The sequence below is a fragment of the Schistocerca serialis genome, chromosome 1 (genome assembly GCF_023864345.2).
Source record: "Schistocerca serialis cubense isolate TAMUIC-IGC-003099 chromosome 1, iqSchSeri2.2, whole genome shotgun sequence".
Lineage (NCBI taxonomy): Eukaryota > Metazoa > Arthropoda > Insecta > Orthoptera > Acrididae > Schistocerca > Schistocerca serialis.
This window is the reverse complement of record NC_064638.1, coordinates 114,205,808-114,225,208: the sequence shown is the minus strand read 5'-3', so window position 1 is coordinate 114,225,208 and position 19,401 is coordinate 114,205,808. Positions and strand designations below refer to the sequence as shown.

At 41.3% G+C, this 19,401-nt stretch overlaps 1 protein-coding gene across 1 annotated transcript in view; it reads left to right on the top strand.

Moving 5' to 3' along the window:
• LOC126457073 (uncharacterized) overlaps window positions 1–19,401 on the top strand; it is a 43,133-nt gene that overhangs the window by 15,027 nt on the left and 8,705 nt on the right. Inside the window, exon 3 of the mRNA XM_050093076.1 lies at window positions 12,254–12,473. Coding sequence (XP_049949033.1) covers window positions 12,254–12,473 — 220 coding nt within the window. The remainder of the gene's footprint in view (window positions 1–12,253; window positions 12,474–19,401) is intronic.

The following is a 19,401-nucleotide window of genomic DNA, read 5'->3' as shown; positions in this document are numbered from 1 at the left end:
CAGAACCATTATAACAGATAAAACAACACCACATAACAAACCTGACATCATACTCACCAATAAAAAGAAGAAATTAACACAACTAATCGAAATATCCATACCCAATACAACAAATATACAAAAGAAAACAGGAGAAAAAATTGAAAAATACATCCAACTGGCTGAGGAAGTCAAGGACATGTGGCATCAGGATAAAGTTGACATTATACCAATTATACTATCAACTACAGGATTCATACCACACAATATCCATCAGTACATCAATGGAATACAGCTACGTCCAAACTTATATATACAACTACAGAAATCCGTAATTATTGATACATGTTCAATTACCCGAAAGTTCCTAAATGCAATTTAACATATACCGTACAGTTAAAAGGAAGTCACGCTTGATCAAGGTCCGCATCACTTTCCATTTTTGACCAGACATAACGTCTGAGAAAAGAAAGAAATAATAATAATATAATAATAAGATTAGTGGCAGACATAAAAAGAATGGAGGCTATTCCTGAGTCGGGTTCCTACTACTGGCAAGGATGTCGAGAAAGTGGCTGAAATGATGGAGAGAGACAGAAAGGATTTTGCTCCGATGGGAACAGGTGTTTCTGCTGTGTTGTTCAGACATTAGCATTAAGGTCAAAGAGAGATATGGGGACAGTGTATGTTGATAAGACAATAAAGAACACAAAGGATATGAAAATCTCTGCACTTTTCTCTGCACAGCAAAGATAGCTGTGCATGTGATGGTGAAATATGATCAAAGAGCCAAACATCACAGATATAATGAACACAGGCTTTCATAACCAGTTCCAGGTGCCGTGAGCTTTCCAGAGAAAGGTGTTGCAGGATAACATCGCTATCATTCATTGGAAGTGTAGGTGTTTGTACAAGTTTCTTTTTCAGGGCAAGAGGGAAGAGCTGTGTGTATGAAGTGTGATTGGAAAGTTTTAAGAATGGATCCGCTACTGCTTACTGGATTGGCGGGCAGGTACATGGAGGGTGGGGAGTGAGCCATTGCCTTGTCCTTGAATGCCCTCTGATAGGAAACTGTGTTTCCTTTATTCAGTTCGTTATGGCAGCTGGCTGAGTGCAGGTCTATAAGGGCTTGTTGCTGGATTCTGTCTGTGTGAAAATGGGCGTAAAAACAGAGTAACGAGTTTGTGTGAAATTTTGTTTTAAAACTGGGAAACCAACTTCTGAGATTTACACACTCTTAAAAACAGCTTTTGTAAATAATTGTATGAGCCAGTCAAATGTTTTTGTCTGGTTCAACAGATTTAAAAATAGCTGTGAATCATTTGAAGATGAACCACAGTCCGACCGTCCTTCCACCTCAAAAACGAATGAAAATATTGTGAAATTGTGTGACTTTGTGTGCTCTGATTGTAGACTTACAATTAGGGAGATGGCTGATGAACTTAATTTAAGTTCCTATGCATTTCAGTCAATTTTAACTGAAGATCTGAACATGTGTCGAGTGTCCGCAAAATTCATTCCAAAAGTATTGTCAAGTGACCAGAGTCAGTACCGACTTAAAGTGTGCCAAGAACTGGTTAACTGGACTAAATATTACCCAGATTTGTTAAACAGGGTAATTACAGGTGATGAATCATGGGTATATGGATATGATCCTGAAACCAAAGTGCAGTCTTCACAATGGAAGACTCCAGGTTCACAACGACTGAAAAAAAGCATGGCAAAGTCAGGCGAAGGTGAAGACAGTGTTGGTGATTTTTTTTCGATTCTACCAGTATTGTGCATCATGAACTTACCCATGGAGGACAGACAATTAACCAGGAATACTACATATGGTCCTTGAGTGTTTGTGCCAAAGGTGCAGAAGAAAAGGCCCACATTGTGGAAAGACAGGATTTGGGTGCTACACCATGACAGTGCTCCAGCTCATCGTGCCTTCTCCATTGTTAAATTTTTGACCAAACTCAAAATTCCTGTGTTTCCATAACCGCCATATTCCCCTGATATGGCCCCTGTGGACTTCTATCCATTTCCTAAACTGAAATTTTCACTCAAAGGGGAGCGATTTGACTTGATTGAAGACATCCAGGCAAATATGGAGAGCATCCTTAACACACTTCAGAAAAAAAATTTCCAGGAATGTTTCCAAAAGTGCTGTTGGAGTCAGTGTGTTTAGTCAGAAGGGGCTATTTTGGAGTAGATTCATCACAGTAGCATGTAAGTACCACCATTATACAATTACAAGCCCATTCTTAAAACTTTCCAATCACACCTCGTATTTTTGTAGGGGACGGAGAGCTGCTGATGCCTTCTTGTACACTGTTGTTACATGCTCAGTCCATTTTAGATTTTCATCTATTATAGACTCTTTGCTGAAGGAGATGAGTTGATATTTATCCCATTTAAGGTTAAAGGTAGTAGAGATTCCTGATATTTCGGACTAATATGCCTAGAATGACCAACGAGTAGTGCTTGAGTTTTGCATCCTATATCCCTCACCCATTTTGATAGTGAAGACATGTCAGAACGGAGATTCTCAATAGCTCTCTTCAGATTTATTGGTTTTGCACTTATTGTTAGATCAACTGGAGGTCATTAGTGTACAAGTGGTATTTGCAGTAAGACAAATCTGATGACACATCATTTATGTATAATGAAAAGAAATACCAAATGTTGTGGGATGTCTGATACTATCTGTCTCCTTTGTGACTTTACGGTGCCAGACATGACACATTACTGGCAAGATGACAAGCGTGAGTGAAACCATTGCAATGCACTTGGCTTCATCATTTGGACTGTGTTGTCATCGTGTGCAGTAGAAGCTGATCTGATTCACATGATGGATTTTTTGATAGATGTTTTAGATAGAATTTTTCACGGCTTCAGTCTGGTACCTCCATAAAGTAATCAATGACCCTGTGTTTCATTTGTAGTTCAACTGTTGTAGGTAATGTGAAGTACTGCATCACTTTCTTCAGCTGGGACAATGATATTGGCTGGAGCTTTTACTTTGCCTGTACCAGAACGATGCCGGTTTTTCCATAGGACAGCTGTTATATATTCTTTGCCAGTAAATCTATGGGCATGCCTGAGTTTTGCATTTCTCACTGCTTGAAGGATTCTGTTTTGCCTCTTCTTGTAAGCAATATGATTTTCAGGCTTGAGGCATTGTTAGTATGCCTGATCTGCAGGGTCTCTGAGATTTGTGAGCTGATTTAGTTCTTCGGTTAGCCAAAGTACAGGTTTCCTTCTTACATTTCTGGTCTTTAGGGAAGCATATTTGTCATATAGTTGAGTGAGTTCGTTAATGAAGTTTTGTTTATATCTGAGGAAGGAATAAGAGATGTTCCCTGAACTATTTCTTGCATCTTAGTTGCAAGTTCAGATAAATTAATGCGTTTGAAGTCTCAATATGTAATCAGTTGCATTTCTTTCTGGGGCATTCTAGTGAGTACCCACAATGTGTGGAATGTGGAATCATTCTGTGATGAATTGGCCCCACTCATTCAAGTTATCGTGAGTATGAACTAGCCTGTTTGCTTCAACATTCTCAGTGATTATGTGTCTTCTACGTCTACAAGAAGTATGCATGAACACTTGCACTGTCTAACATTACAACAGCCACGCTAACAGGGATGCACACACATTCCTAATCTGATGAACTCTCAAGCATTCTGTCACATCTTGAATGGCCCATTTAATGACATGATCTTAATCCCACAGAAAATCTCTGGAAATATTTGGAGCAGCAGGTGAAACATAGTTGTCAACATCCCCTCAATTTGGTAACTCTACAGGATTTACGCATTAGTAAATTGCTTCAGTTGGACTTGGCATACCTAAAGAAACTGTTGAACACTATTCCTCATCAAACTGGGATGATTATTAAGGACGGAGGTGGTATTACACGCCATTAGTGTGATGTGTCCAGAGGTGACTAATGTTTTGTCTGATATATTTATTTAAAATACAGCATAGACACCAAGGAACATTACTCAAATTCAGTGTTTTGTTTATTTGTGACTTGAAAATTGTTGCTGGATCAAAAATAGTTTTTTGTTAATAATATTCATTACAACAGTTTTTAGTGGTTCCATCATGCCATTCATTAATTATTTTTGTGTTACTGCATGCAATTATAAAATCCCTTACGCCATTAGTCAAAAGTGGTGTAAGGAATCGACACTAAAATTGTTCAAACAAATAGAGAAATAGAAATATCTCCTTTAAAAATTAAAATAAAATAAAAATTCTCTTGTCAAAGATATGATGATATATACGGCATTATCTTCTTCATGTTTAAACACACATCAAAAAATATTTTGCGTCATCTCGGTTCCAAGAGTTCCGGAACCTGTACAGAAAATTGGAATAGGGATCAACACAAACATCATTTCCGCCCTTTTTATTGCTCATGAAAACCACACATTGGATGTTGTACCACCATACAATGAGACCTTCAGAGGTGGTGGTCCAGATTGCTGTACACACTGGTACCTCTAATGCCTAGTAGCATGTCCTCTTGCATTGATGCATGCCTGTATTCGCCGTAGCATACTATCCACTAGTTCATCAAGTCACTGTGGTCCAGATTGTCCCACTCCTCAATGGCAATTCGGTGTAGATCCCTCAGAATGGTTGGTTGGTCACATCATCCATAAACAGCCATTTTCAGTCTATCCCAGGCATGTTCAATAGGGTTCATGTCTGGAGAACATGCTGGGCACTCTAGTTGAGTGATGTTGTTATCCTGAAGGAAGTCATTCACAAGATGTGCACGATGGGGGCGTGAATTTCATCCATGAAGACGAATGCCTCACCAATATGCTGCTGTTATGATTACACTATCAGTTGAAGGATGGCATTCACATATTGTACAGTCTTTACAGCACCTTCCACGACCACCAGCAGCATACGTCGGCCCCACATAATGCCATCTCAAAACAGCAGGGAACCTCCACCTTGCTACACTCACTGGACAGTGTGTCTAAGGCGTTCAGCCTGACCGGGTTGCCGCCAAACACATTTCCGACGATTGCCTGGATGAAGGCATATGTGACACTCATCAATGGAGAGAATGTGATGCCAATCCTGAGCGGTCCATTTGGCATGCTGTTGGGCCCATCTGTACCACGCTGCATGGTGTCGTGGTTGCAAAGATGGACCTCGTTATGGACATTGGGAGTGAAGTTGCGCATCATGCAGCCTATTGCGAACAGTTTGAATTGTAACATGACATCCTGTGGCTGCATGAAAAGCATTGTTCAACATGGTTGCATTGCTGTCAGGGTTCCTCTGAGCCATAATCCATGGGTAGCAGTCATCCACTGCAGTAGTAGCCCTTGGGCGGCCTGAGCGAGGCATGTCATCGGTAGTTCCTGTCTCTCTCTACCTCCTCCATGTCTGAACAACATAGCTATGGTTCTCTCTGAGATGCCTGTACACTTCCCTTGTTGAGAGCCCTTCCTGGCAAAAAGTAACAATGTGGACGCAATCGAACCACAGTATTGACCGTCGAGGCATGGTTGAACTACAGACAACACGTGTACTTCCTTCCTGGTGGAATGACTGGAACGGATCAGATGTCGGGCCTCATCCATATTATAGGCGTTGCTCATGCATGGTTGTTTACATCTTTGGGCTGATGTAGTGACATCTCTGAACAGTCAAAGGGACTGTGTCTGTGATACAATATCCACAGTCAACGTATTTCTTCAGGATTTCTAGGAACCGGGGTGATGTATGTACATTACGAATTTCTGTTAAAATCTAAATAACAGGCTTGAGAAATAACAGTAGTGTAAGCAGTAGCAATGGTTAACTATGTGGCAACCAAGTGAGAAACACTGGGATAGTTTTTTGATGAGCTAGATTAAATTTCCCCTCTAACTATACAAATTCAGGTTTTTAGTAGCCATCCTGAATTATTTCTTATTTCCCAGTCATATCACTAAGTGAACAAGTGCTCAGTTTCCAATCACCTCACTGTTAAGTAATCATTGAATCTAGCAAGAAAATAATTTATCTGCACAGTAGATATGCGGGCAATAGAAATTGTTAATATGTAATTTGTAAGCAGAAAGAATACTTTTGAGAGAAACATTGAAGTGTAGACTTATAATGTTCATCTAAGAGATGAGATCATTATAATGTTCATGTAAGAGATGAGATCAATAAATACCTCCAACTGATGTATCCATGATAATCTGTAACAGAACATAAAGAAATGAAGAAAGAAGCAAGTGAGGCATAAAGATTAAATATACTGTTAATGAGAGAAAACTGGTATTATGTAACCATTGCAGAAAAATGTTCGCCAGTAAAACACAGCAATGAAAAACTAAGTGATATTGAAGTAGAAGCTGAAATAAAGTTTCTAGAAAACAAGTAACTGGAAAAAATAACCAGTTTTAAATAAATAAATTCCAAATATTTTTAAACCTCCCGATGCACTTTATTTGTCCAAAAAGTAACTGACATTCACCCTAAAAAATTAAATCTACTACATATGATTGATTGTAATATCTGCTACATTTTCAGCGAGAGTGCTTTTGCATACATTGTTCTTGCATTTTTGAAGGAATGCTGATAGGCTTACTGTGGGTAACACTCACCTATGCGATTATGTTTGATTTTTATTTAAATTTTTTGTAATTCTGCATGATATTTGTTGTGGCATTTCTGAGTACAAAATAATGATTACCTTTGAAGTGACTCGTGCTGGGCTCGGTGCAGAACTTACACCCAGGTAAATACCAAACAATTGGTTTATTAATAACAACATTATTCACTCTTCTCTGTCCTGGAACATTAATGAACCAGAACAAAAAATAGGCGAGTAGTCAGTGTAACTGTTTGAGTTTAAAACTTCCAGTAGATTAAGTGAAGGCTAGTCAGTTCACATAGTATGTCTAGTTCAGTGACTACCTCATGAAGCCCTCCGCTACACACCGTTGGGTGGCTTGCGGAGTATAAATGTAGATTTAGATGAAGCCTTTGGTTAAGGGCAACAAGATGAGGCAACAGTCTCTGAGCACAACCACAGTAACTAGCTGAGATACCAAAGTCCAGGAGGCTGAGTGTCAAGAGGCCAACTCTCAGCTTAGAAAGGATGAAGACTGCTGGCAGCTACAGTAGCACTCCTCAGTTTGCAGGCTGGCTTCAACTGCTGGATTCTGACCACTCGATTGCATAAGTACTGGCAGATGAATTGCTCACGGACTATTTCTGGTCATGTGGTGTGGTTGAAGCAAAGAGGTCTGTAGTAGCCTTCTAGGAGCGACACCACTGCTGCCTGCCTACAAGATGAGCACCCTGAGTCACAGTGGTGGCATCCTGAATTGTCTTCAGTAACATGCCTGGTGTCGTTGTTGTATGGACACTTATTGTTTGCTATTGTTTGGAATCTTGTTGTCATCACCTCTACACTCTCGTGTATAGGAAACCAGTGGTGCTGTACAGTCATATTGATGGGCTATACACCCCTTCTGTAGATGAGACATGGTGATATATTTCAGTGTCTCAGATGTCACCATCACTTATGCCAATGTTGGGAGGAAGTGACAAACCCAGTTGACTGTTATCGATGTTCATGGGAAAGGGGAGCATCAGCTGCTGCAGACACTTTAGCTGGGAGACTGATGTCAGTGAGTCCCAAGGCTGCTGGTTCCTGAGGGTATTGCAGCCAGTGTCAGCAGTTGTCAATCCCAGATGCTGGGCATACAATATCTGGAACATAAATAGAGGAGAATTCTTCTGCCTTATGAGAACGCACTTATTGAGGTGCTTGAGGCAGCTTGTTTGATCTGTCAGCTGGACTTTGACCATGGCCCTGTTGAGGAGGCAGATGATGAGAGTGGGCACCCTAGAGAATGCCATTGTCCATATGTTGTCCCAAAAGAAATAACAGTGACAGGGAGGCTGCCAGCATGAGGGTGTATGATTGGAGGGATGGACAATGGGAAACTGGGATCATTGCAGTTGACCATAAAGCTCTTCTGTCAGGCTTGTCCTGCGCTGGGGTTTGAAGCAGTAGGACACAAGGAACAATTTAAGGATGTCATTGAGACCATGACTTTTGGAGCTTTGCCATCTGGATTTTAAAGTTGCATACAAATGTTGACACCAGACCATTGGAAGCTGGATGGAATGGTACCATAGGGACCAAATGGATGCCACTTTTCTTCAAAAGGTGGCAAAATTGTGCCAATGTGAATTGAGTTTCTTGGTCTCCTACAATGGTTTCTGGTAGTTTTTTTAGTGAAAAATGCATTATAAGGCTTCTGTTGTTTTTGGTGATGAAGGTGATTGCATCTATGGGTCTAGGGAAATTTGCTGCCAGCATTGACCACTGGAGAGAAGCCCACAAAGGCCCACCAAAATACAGATGTATCAATGACTGAGGAGATGTTGTGACAGGCCATGGGAAATGCTGACTTTCTTGACTGCCTGTTTGCCCTGGCTAACCGTGAACATTTGTTTGATGTCTTGGTCGATTCCCTTGCAGAAAAAATGTTGTTGAGCCAATCTTTCAGTGGTGACCATCCCACACTGAATCTGGTTGAGTAGTGTCAGTACCCGGCATTGTCAGCATCCAGCATTGGAGGGCTCTTACTATGACGGCTCTAGTGTGACAATTGTCATCGTGCAGTGAGAGGATACCATTGAGCATTGATAATCCATGCTGATATTGCTAGTATTCCTAAACCTTTGGATGCTGTATGAATTTGTAATCTGTCAGCCACCCACATTCTGCAAACTTGATGACATCATGAAGGACAGGATCTTCTGCGACTGCCTGGATATTGTTATTGGCATCTATAGGCAGATGTGTGACTGTGGCCTCTGACTCTTCAGTCCTTATGGAAAACAGAATCAAAGTTGGGATCCTGCTCTACCAGAATGTGGGATGATACGCCTGCATTAACATGCTGTGTTGTTGAGTGGGAATGAGTGCTGTTGCAGCCGGCCGCGGTGGTCTAGCGGTTCTAGGCGCGCAGTCCGGAACTGCGCGGCTGCTACGGTCGCAGGTTCGAATCCTGCCTCGGGCATGGATGTGTGTGATGTACTTAGGTTAGTTAGGTTTAAGTAGTTCTAAGTTCTAGGAGACTGATGACCACAGATGTTAAGTCCCATAGTGCTCAGAGCCATTTGAACCATTTAGTGCTGTTGCAGCATCCAGAGAGGAATAATATGCAAGGTTGCAGCCAATGGGCAGTCTTGTTAGGTATGTTAGAGTGAGACTTAAACAATGGCAGAAGTGACTTATGGTGCGTTATGTTTGTAGTGATAGTGAATGAAGGCATCTATAAGTGTCCCAGTTCTCGAAGGCGATGGAGAAGCCAACATCAATTTGAAAGGTGACAGGCACGGTGTTGATTACCATCTCTAACATCGATAGTCTGTCGGAGATGGGCAGAATGGCCTGCGCATGGAGGGCATCTGAGCCATGCACACAGTCCGCTTCATCCGAGCCAGAGTCAATTTTGTCCAGACAGGTACTATCAACACTCATTTTAATTATGGACTGCCAGATATCTGATTTCCCAGTTTTACAACAGACTTGCACTTCACACAATAAAAGTAGCATTGCGAGCAGTGATATGTGATGAAACAGTCTTTGCATGATGGTAACTTCTGGTTGTGTCAGTTACCTGCAATGTTCTTTCTAGAGGGGACTTGTCAGGTGGAACTGGTAGGTTTGTGGGGTGGGATAGGCCTGGGTCTTGTGGTTGGGGTGGGTGGAAAATATGCATGACAGATCTTTCAGGGCCACTGAGGAACAGACTGACAGCTTGAAAGTTTGAATAAGTGGAAGGCAAGTTTCTAATTTGAGAATGTCAGTCCAGAGCCCTTCATCTTCGAAACGGTCTAGAATCACTTCCCTAACCAACAGTGTGACATATGACTGTCTGCTCTTACCACTGGAGCACTGAAAATGGCAATCCATGAAAAGTACCTGCAGTTGAACTATCCTCTCCTGGTAGAACTGCGTGTTCTGTTTACAACAATTAAGAAATTTGTGCTTTGCAGCTGTCACTTGAATTTGCAAATCAAAATAGTCCAACAAGCATGTTTCCCAATATGTTGCATATGGTTGTGCTTCAGAGTTTAACTGCTGCAGGAGGCGAGAGATGTCTACCCCTGCATAAGCCAACAGAAAATGGTGTTGCTGGGTATCACCTGAGATTCTGCGAGCAATGAAATGCTGTTGTAAGTCAGTGATGTAATCAGCCATGGATCTGCCTTCTTGTTGAATGCCGGGAACATTAGTGGTGACATCGTGAAGCCCTACACCGTGGTGTCGATGTAAGATAGTAAATTAGAAACCTCCAGTGATGTGGTAGCGGGGGCAGTTTTCTCCAACATCAGTTTCTGTGCCCGTTGCATATTTTGCAAAAGCAATAGTACTTATGTAGTGACATCTGTGGTGGCTGTGGACATAATGAAATGGAAATTTGATGTGAAAGCACCACATATGTGGGAAAACACATAAAAGCACGGTCTGTGTGGGGTGCAGTACAGAAGTTCAGCCTAAATTCACATGAATACCTTATTGCCAATTGAAGCAGCCTGTACTGGATTTGTTGTGGAAGGACTTATAACCAGGTAGACAACAAACAATAGATTTATTGATAACATTAATTCACTCTTCTCCATAGTGGAGCATTAATGAACAAGAACACAAAACAGTTTAGTAGTCAATGTAACTGTCTCAGTTTAACACTTCTAGTAGGATAACTGAAGACTAAACAGTTTGCCTAGAACTGATGAAGTCTGTGTCTCAAGGACCGCAAGGTGAAACGATAATCTCTGAGCACGACAGTAGCAAGCCAAGATACCAAAGTGTGGGAGGCCAAGCCTCAAGAGGCCATGTCTCAGTGAAGCAGGGACAAAGACTACTGGCAGCTCCAAGTAGCTCCAGTAGCACTCCCCGGTTTGCAGGCTGGCTTCAACTGCTGGATACTGACCATGTGATTGCTTAAGTACTGGCTGGCGAATGGCTTGGTCATGGACTATTTGTGCCCCTGCTCCCCCCTTGTGGTGGAAGCAAATAGGGCAGTGGTATCTGTGTCTCCTAGGAGCAATGCCACTGCTGCCTGCTGGTGAGGTGAACACCCTGAGTAGCAGTGAATTATTGTCAATAACATGCCTGGTGGTGGTGGTGGTGGTGTCATATGGATACACATTATTTGGGCTCTTGTTGCTGATGTGTTGGCAAATGTGCCAACACCTTGTAGATAGAGGAGGCCGAAATGCACGCTATCTAACGCAGACGGGCATGAATTCTGGAACAGGATAAGTAGTGAATGCTAATAAGAAAAGTATGCAGCTCCTCGAATACTTAACTTTTATTCCTTCATGTGAATACAGCATTCTTGATGAGACATTTCATACGATAACTATCAAACTATGTAAGGCTAATGGCGCCTTGCTAGGTCATAGCTATGGACTTAGCTGAAGGCTATTCTAACTGTCTCTCGGCAAATGAGAGAAAGGCTTCGTCAGTGTAGTCGCTAGCAAAGTCGTCGTACAACTGGGCGAGTGCTAGTCCGTATCTCGAGACCTGCCTTGTGGTGGCGCTCGGTCTGCGATCACAGTGGCGACACGCGGGTCCGACATGTACTAAATGGACCGCAGCCGATTTAAGCTACCACCTAGCAAGTGTGGTGTCTGGCGGTGACACCACAGTTGCCATGCTCTTTTGTGTGTAGACAACCTGTGGTGCTACACTATTATTTTGGTGAGTTAAATGCTCAAACATGGCAACCTCTTTCCTGTAAATCTTGCAGACTTGATCACAAGTGCTTGATGTGACCACATTTCATACATTCAGAAAAGCATATAATATCCCATATCTGGGAGTATGTGGTTATTTGCCTCTACCTCTAGAAACATAGCTCAGGTCCATCAAGATGGTGTTTATTCTTAGCTGAAACAATGACCTGTTTGTTTATAATGGCATGTACACCAAATCATTGCTGAGATTCATAAGTTTCCAGATGCTTAGTTATATGATTAGTGTCTACTTTGTTACAGCTCGTGAAGCATTTCTGTGATGAAGATATTAATGTTCCATGTATTTCAAAAAATTTTGCTGTAAGAGTGTTTTCAGTTATAATGTTCTATTATCATTCACTTAATTATTTTATTTTTGTTCATGGAGTGTTGAAATCTTTTTATTGTGAAGTTGAAAGAGAAAGTTTTTCTGCAGGTGCTTTTGAAAACTGTAAATTTTAAGCTTTCTCAATATAATGTTTGTATGTGTTTCTAGTTCATCCTCTGGCTCCCACCGACAGCCTGGGCCTCATGCAGTTGAGGTGGACAGTAGTGTCTTCCTGGACTTGCCACTGGAACCAGCAACTGAAGCCACTGTCCACAGTATAGCTCAACAACAGCTGCTGCCTGTAGGTCGTGTTAGGTGTGGCATGTGGGCATCATTTGCACTTGCCACAGTTTTTGTGGCAGGAGCAAAATTCTATTTTGATCATGAGGTACAGTATTTTGCAACAGAATCTGTGCTGAATTATATACTAATATAATAGAGGGAAACATTCCACGTGGGAAAAATATATCTAAAAACAAAGATGATGTAACTTACCAAACGAAAGCGTTGGCATGTTGACAGACACACAAACACACACACAAAATTCAAGCTTTCGCAACCAACGGTTGCTTCGTCAGGAAAGAGGGAAGGAGAGGGAAAGACGAAAGTATGTGGGTTTTAAGGGAGAGGGTAAGGAGTCATTCCAATTCTGGGAGCAGAAAGACTTACCTTAGGGGGAAAAAAGGACAGGTATACACTCGCGCACACACACACGTATCCATCCGCACATATACAGACACAAGCAGACATTTGTAAAGGCAAAGAGTTTGGGCCACTTGGCCTATACAAATGTCTGCTTGTGTCTGTATATGTGTGGATGGATATGTGTGTGTGCGCGAGTGTATACCTGTCCTTTTTTCCCCCTAAGGTAAGTCTTTCCGCTCCCGGGATTGGAATGGCTCCTTACCCTCTCCCTTAAAACCCACATCCTTTTGTCTTTCCCTCTCCTTCCCTCTTTCTGACGAAGCAACCGTTGGTTGTGAAAGCTTGAATTTTGTGTGTGTGTTTGTGTTTGTTTGTGTGTCTGTCAACATGCCAAAGCTTTCATTTGGTAAGTTACATCATCTTTGTTTTTAGATGAATTATATACTAAGTCGTATTATGTACATATTATTCTATTTTTCTACATTAGTGTGTAAGACAGGCTTAATGATGCATTGTGCCAGATGATAAATAATAATTCAGAAGATAAATGAAGAGCTGTGTGTTGCGAAAATCTTGTTTTAGGATTATAATGGGCTTATCGCAAAAATGGAAGCAACAGACAAACAATGAGGATAGGTAAATCATTCTTATCTAGATGAGTGTGGGTGAATCAGACAGTCTCTAGTTTTGTAATCTTTGTTTTTCTTTCCAGCATTAGTATCTAAGAGTGTCAGTCAGGCAAAACAATGAATATTTTGAGAGAAAGATGGAGGGTAGTTGCGTATTAGGGAGAGGATTGGGGAGGCTTAGGATGTGTGGAACAAGTAGTCAGCAGGGAAGTACTGGGAGTCAAGAAATTGTATTTGGATGATTCTCAGGGGCAATGGCATAACTGTGGATTATTATTAGTGGTAACAAAACTGGATGTGCAGAAGACAGAGCATATGCAAGAGAAGAAATAAATATTACTGAACTTATAAAAGTTCAACTTTTCAGATTCCATAACTCCCTTCCCCTCAACAACGTAGCCATAAATAACAACACTTTCCAAGCACAGGCCTTTCTAAATCATATCCGTCCCTACTACAAAGACTGTTTATTCCATAACAGAAGTTTCCTGGACCCTGTCTTTAGATTGAGCTTCTGCTGCTTCAAGATCCAAACAACTTTCTCAGCACCATCTGGAAAACCTATCAAAACTACTTATATTTTACTCCTTCCTATGAGAACGACTACCCACCAGATCATTTATCATTCCCATGTAACATCACTCCCCCTTTATTTGACTATACACCACAAACCTTCCTTATCAACTTCTTATAATTGTCAGACCCTGTCTTCTTCATCTAATCCATTCCTGCATCCATAGAACCTTCTTTCAAACCACTCCCTCGACACGCAATACTGTCAGCAATGTTTTCTATAAACCTTGTGCCAACAGAGGTCTAAGTCCCCTTCATAAGGTCTTGCCTTGAGCCCAAGACTCAGGCTTAACCATGCTAGACTTGACAAGGGCTCCTATTCTTTCATGTTTTCTTAAGAAGCAGCATTCTTTTGTCATCTACCTTACTAACCAAGCCCACCCAAAGCACTTACTGAATTTTGTCTTGTTCCATCCTCTCAAGCTGTGAGGCCTCCCCACAGAAATTCCAAATTTCCAACTTGTCTTCACCATCTTGCCCCAAACGAGGTATTTGACAACACCACTTACGAACTTTGCCATTAAGTTCACTTCCCAGGATCATGAAGACTCCTCAAAACATTAAACCTATCCCAAAACCTATGTACTTAATCCCTCTACCAGTGATCATCCACAGTTGTACTTAACACCTATGTAGAGTGTATCATAATTAATAGCGTAAGCACATACAGTTGAATATATATGATATTTGAAGCAAAAAAGTGTCAGTAAACACAGGTCACAAATGAAACCTTTGTGAGATAATTGTGATTTCATTGTTAGCAGCCACCACTGACTTTATTCTGTGTAGAAGTCACCTGAGTTGAGGAAAGGTAACAATACTGTACAACATTAAGAAAAACGTGCAGGTGTTTTGAATAAACACATTAGTTACATAACTACTCATAGTTAAATGAAGTGTTCAAAGAGTCATCCCTGTACCCAGATGCAGGCCTGCACCATTCCATGCAATGAGTTTCGAGTCCTTTCAAACATACCTGGATCACTTCAAAATTCTTTACAAGCATTGACAAGTTTCTGCTCCAATTCTTCAATAGTATTAACCTTTAAGGTGGTCCCAAACACAAAAATCCATGGGGTTCAGATAAGCTGATCTTGGAGACCATGGTACATGTCCTCTTTGCCCAATCAATCTTTGTCGATATTGTCTCATCATAGCAGCAAATTGTGCCAGTGCTCCACCATGCGTATACCACATCCTCTGGAGTTGCTCTAGAAGGCAACATCCTCAACCAGTCCTGCAAGATGATGATGAAGAAACCAAGGATTAGAGTTTGTTTGGTAACATGTATAGCCCAATAAAATGATCACCTGGTACCCCTAACCACACATTCAGTGGGAAATGTCACTGATTTGGAGACATACACAGCATGTGGGTTGGAGATTAGATGGCCCCAAACATGAGACTTGTGATAATTAAACACACACATCACAAGTGAACCCTACTTCGTCTGTAAATAAAATGTAACTGTCAAACATAGGGTTGCCTACAGCTTGTTGTCGCATCCACTGACAGAACATTTTTGTCAAGATTTCTGGATACTGTTCGACTGTTTCCATCACTATATTTTCAAGCACAGGTATAATTTGTGCAGGCATACCCACTCCCACAGCATGTGCCTATCTTCTACTTTCTTGGAAGTATTGATGCGCCCATGTAAACGTGCTACTCTCAGGGTGCCTTCGGGTAGGGTATGGTTCTTGGAACAAGCATGCAGCCTCCTGTGCATTGCCGTTAGCACTACTATACATGAAATGCATATCTGCATACTCCTCATTACTGTAATGTTCCATGTTACCCCAAATACTCATACAACTCAATTTATGCTCCACAAACGAATGACGTGAGTGGTGCTCTGACTGTGTACTTTAGTGTCATATCCATTCTGTTTACAGCTCCTGGTTTCGAAAATGTAATCAAGAACTACACTATGGACTGGCATGCATTGTTTACACAGAATCACATCAGTAGTGACTGGTAACCACAAATTCGTGATTGTCTCACAGGTGGTTCATTTACAGACCTATGTTTACTGTGACCATTTTGCTTCTACTATCATGTGTTTTCAACTGTATGTGTTTACACCATTAATTACGGTGCACTCTGTATATTGCTGACATTCAAAAATGCTACAGGAAGTGAGAGTTATCTATATATGCTGACGACAGGTAAATACAGCCAGTATCCTGCCTAAATATTTCATAAATGGCTTTCCCACACCATTTCTTTCCATGACCCTCGACAAACCCAAAGCTGCTGCTAATGAACCACTGACCAAAATTCCTCTTATTACCAAATACCACACATGCCCAGAAAAATCCAACCACTTCCTTTGCCAGGAAGTAATATTTAGATACTTTTCTTATTTTTTAACCAGTTTCATTCAGAGACTAACATCAGGTGACAAAATTCATCAACAGTCTTGCTAGTACTCCAAAAGAATGTCATGACTCAAGACGTTTAATCATCTTACACAGTGTTAAAGGCACATTTTGGAACACGACAAGCACACAAACACTCCGCTGACCGCCAGGGGCAAGCACAGCCATCAGTAGGTGCAGGGAATATAACATGTTGTACACACTAAACTTCTCCAGGATTTTGACTATTTCTCATTTCATCCTCACATCAAAGACACCTTATCTGAAATGTTCTCAGAGAGGTGTTCCAGTATGTATATGCCCCGAGACAGCTGAGGAATCCAGGAAAAAAGCAGGAAAATCCAAGATGGAATGTAACAATATTATGAAGAGGGTAGTTGCTACTCACCGTATATTGGAGATACCGAGTTGCAGATAGGCACAACAAAAAGACTGTCACAAAATGACACACACACACACACACACACACACACACACACACAACTCACGCACACATGACCACAGTCTGGCAGTTGAAGCCAGACTCGTAGTCTGCCAGAAACCGTGGTCATATGTGTGTGTGAGTTGCAGTTTGCCTGAGGTTGTATGTCTCTTTTCCATTTTTGACAAAGGTCTCATAGGCCGAAAGCTTATTTTGTGACAATATTTTTGTTGTGCCTATCCACAGCTCATCATCTCCGCTATATGGTGATTAGCAACTGTTCTTTTCATAATATAATTCAAACCAGCCACAAAGAAAAATTATGGGCAGAAAAGACCAGCCATTTATGCCATTACTTAAAATTTAACTTTCACATTTGTATCTGACATGTCTTAAAAGGTAAGACTTGCTATAAAAGACCAAGCTTCAAGGTTAATTTTTCATATTTATAGTTTGACTCTTACACAGAAGATTACAGCAATTAGCCACTTTTTACAGTGCTAATTATTCACTTAAACAGCGCCATTACCGGTTTCGAACTGACAGGTTCATCTTCAGATGGCTAGTTCACGTTTTACATTAGATTTCGCCTTTTGTTTTCCAACCTGGCGAAATTTCCTTGGGGTGGTGATGCTGATGAAGAATCCATGCCATTATGTTCCAGTGCAGGTTGCTCATCAGCTTGCAGGAGCAGAAACTGTGTAATACCCTTACACACACACACACACACACACACACACACACACACATATATATATATATATATATATATATATATATATATATATATATATATATAAAAAAGCAACCGTTGGTTGCGAAAGCTTGAATTTTGTGTGTATGTTTGTGTTCGTTTGTGTGTCTATCAACATGCCAGCACTTTCGTTTGGTAAGTTACATCATCTTTGTTTATATATATATAATGTGAAGCACCACTGTGATGTGAAGACTTGTCTTGACATACTGATTTGTTTAAAACTATTTTTTGCATGAAACATTTTTCTCACAAACTCGACAATATTAAACAATTCCGTCATATGTAAATGTTCCAGGATGGTCAGCTATCAATGACACAACATTTATTTTTTGCATGAAACATTTTTCTCACAAACTCGACAATATTAAACAATTCCGTCATATGTAAATGTTCCAGGATGGTCAGCTATCAATGACACAACATTTATTTTTTCAGGCGGCATGGCACACAACACGTTACACATTACACATCGTAAACACGTTCAACTGTGTACAAGTAAATAGAAAGCTAAACTGAAACAATGGATGTGGGACTAAATGCTTTCATAGTCAGCAGTGTGGGTACAGGAGCATTGACTATGTTTGCCTGTTCCTGTTCCTCTTCTGTAATGATTTCGCTAGGCAGTGGCTTCTTGGTTAGTGATTGCATGCAGTTCTAGGTCACGGTCGATCTGTGAGACATCAAAACTAGGTGGAGCTGGAGACTGCATGTCTAAATTTTTAAAATATTGTAAACATAGAGTGAAAATATGCATCGTCACTAGTTTTTAGTTAAAATATGCAAAACCTGTGAAAAGGAGCCAAATATGCAAATGCATATGCAACATGCAAATGCATACGAGGTGGAACCCAAAATGTTCGGGATTGGTGCTGCCTTCTGGAAAGTAGGAGTAGTAGATCTTTGCACCGCTAGGTGGCAAGAGCTGCATATCTGATGAGTCAGTGTGCAGACTGGCACTTATCTGGGAGGACGGGTTGCGTATCCGCAGTGGTTTCCGTAATACTCTGTGTTTGGTGTGTGTCGATTTTATGATGGATCTGTGAACAAAATAGTGCGTGTGTATCAAATTCTGTGTGAATCTCAGGAAAAGTGCTACGGAGACCCTTGCAATGATTCAACAAGTGTTTGAGGGACAGAGCATGAGCCGTACGCATGTGTTTGAGTGACATGCTCGGTTCGGGGCCGGCCGTACAGACATCAAAGATGATGCTCACACTGGAAGACCCATTAGGTGCACAACGCCAGACATTGTTGCCAAAATTCAAAAGTTGGTTCGTGCGGATCGATGTCGAACCATTCAAGGTCTTGTGGGTGAAGTGAGTATGGGTATGGGACATGTCAACAAATGTTGACTGATGAATTGGGCATGCATTGTGTAGCCGCAGAATTTGTGCCAAGGATCTTGACTGCCGATCAGAAGGCACAGCGTATTGAAGTGTGCACGGACCTTTGTCAGACTGCATCTGATGATCCAACCTTCTTGTCACGGGTTATCAACGGCAACTAGAGCTGGATTTACGGTTATGACCCAGAGACAAAGCAACAATTGTTCCAGTGGAAGAGCCCAGGCTCTCCAAGATCAAAAAGCGAGACAGGTGAAGAGCAAAATGAAGAGCATGGTCATCGTTTTCTTTGACTGTGAACAAAGAATTTGTCCCACCCAACCAAACAGTGAATTTCACATACTACTGTGACCTTCTGCGACGGCTCTGTGAAAACGTGTGGCGACGACAGCCCGAACTTTGGCATCGAGGAAACTGGCTGCTGCATCACGACAACATGCCCTGTCACACGTCCTTGCTCACTAGGACCTTTTTGGCAAAAAACAACATGGTGGTTGTATCCCACCCACTGTACTCGCCAAATTTAGCACCTTGCGACTTCGTACTGTTCCCAAAACTGAAACTCAA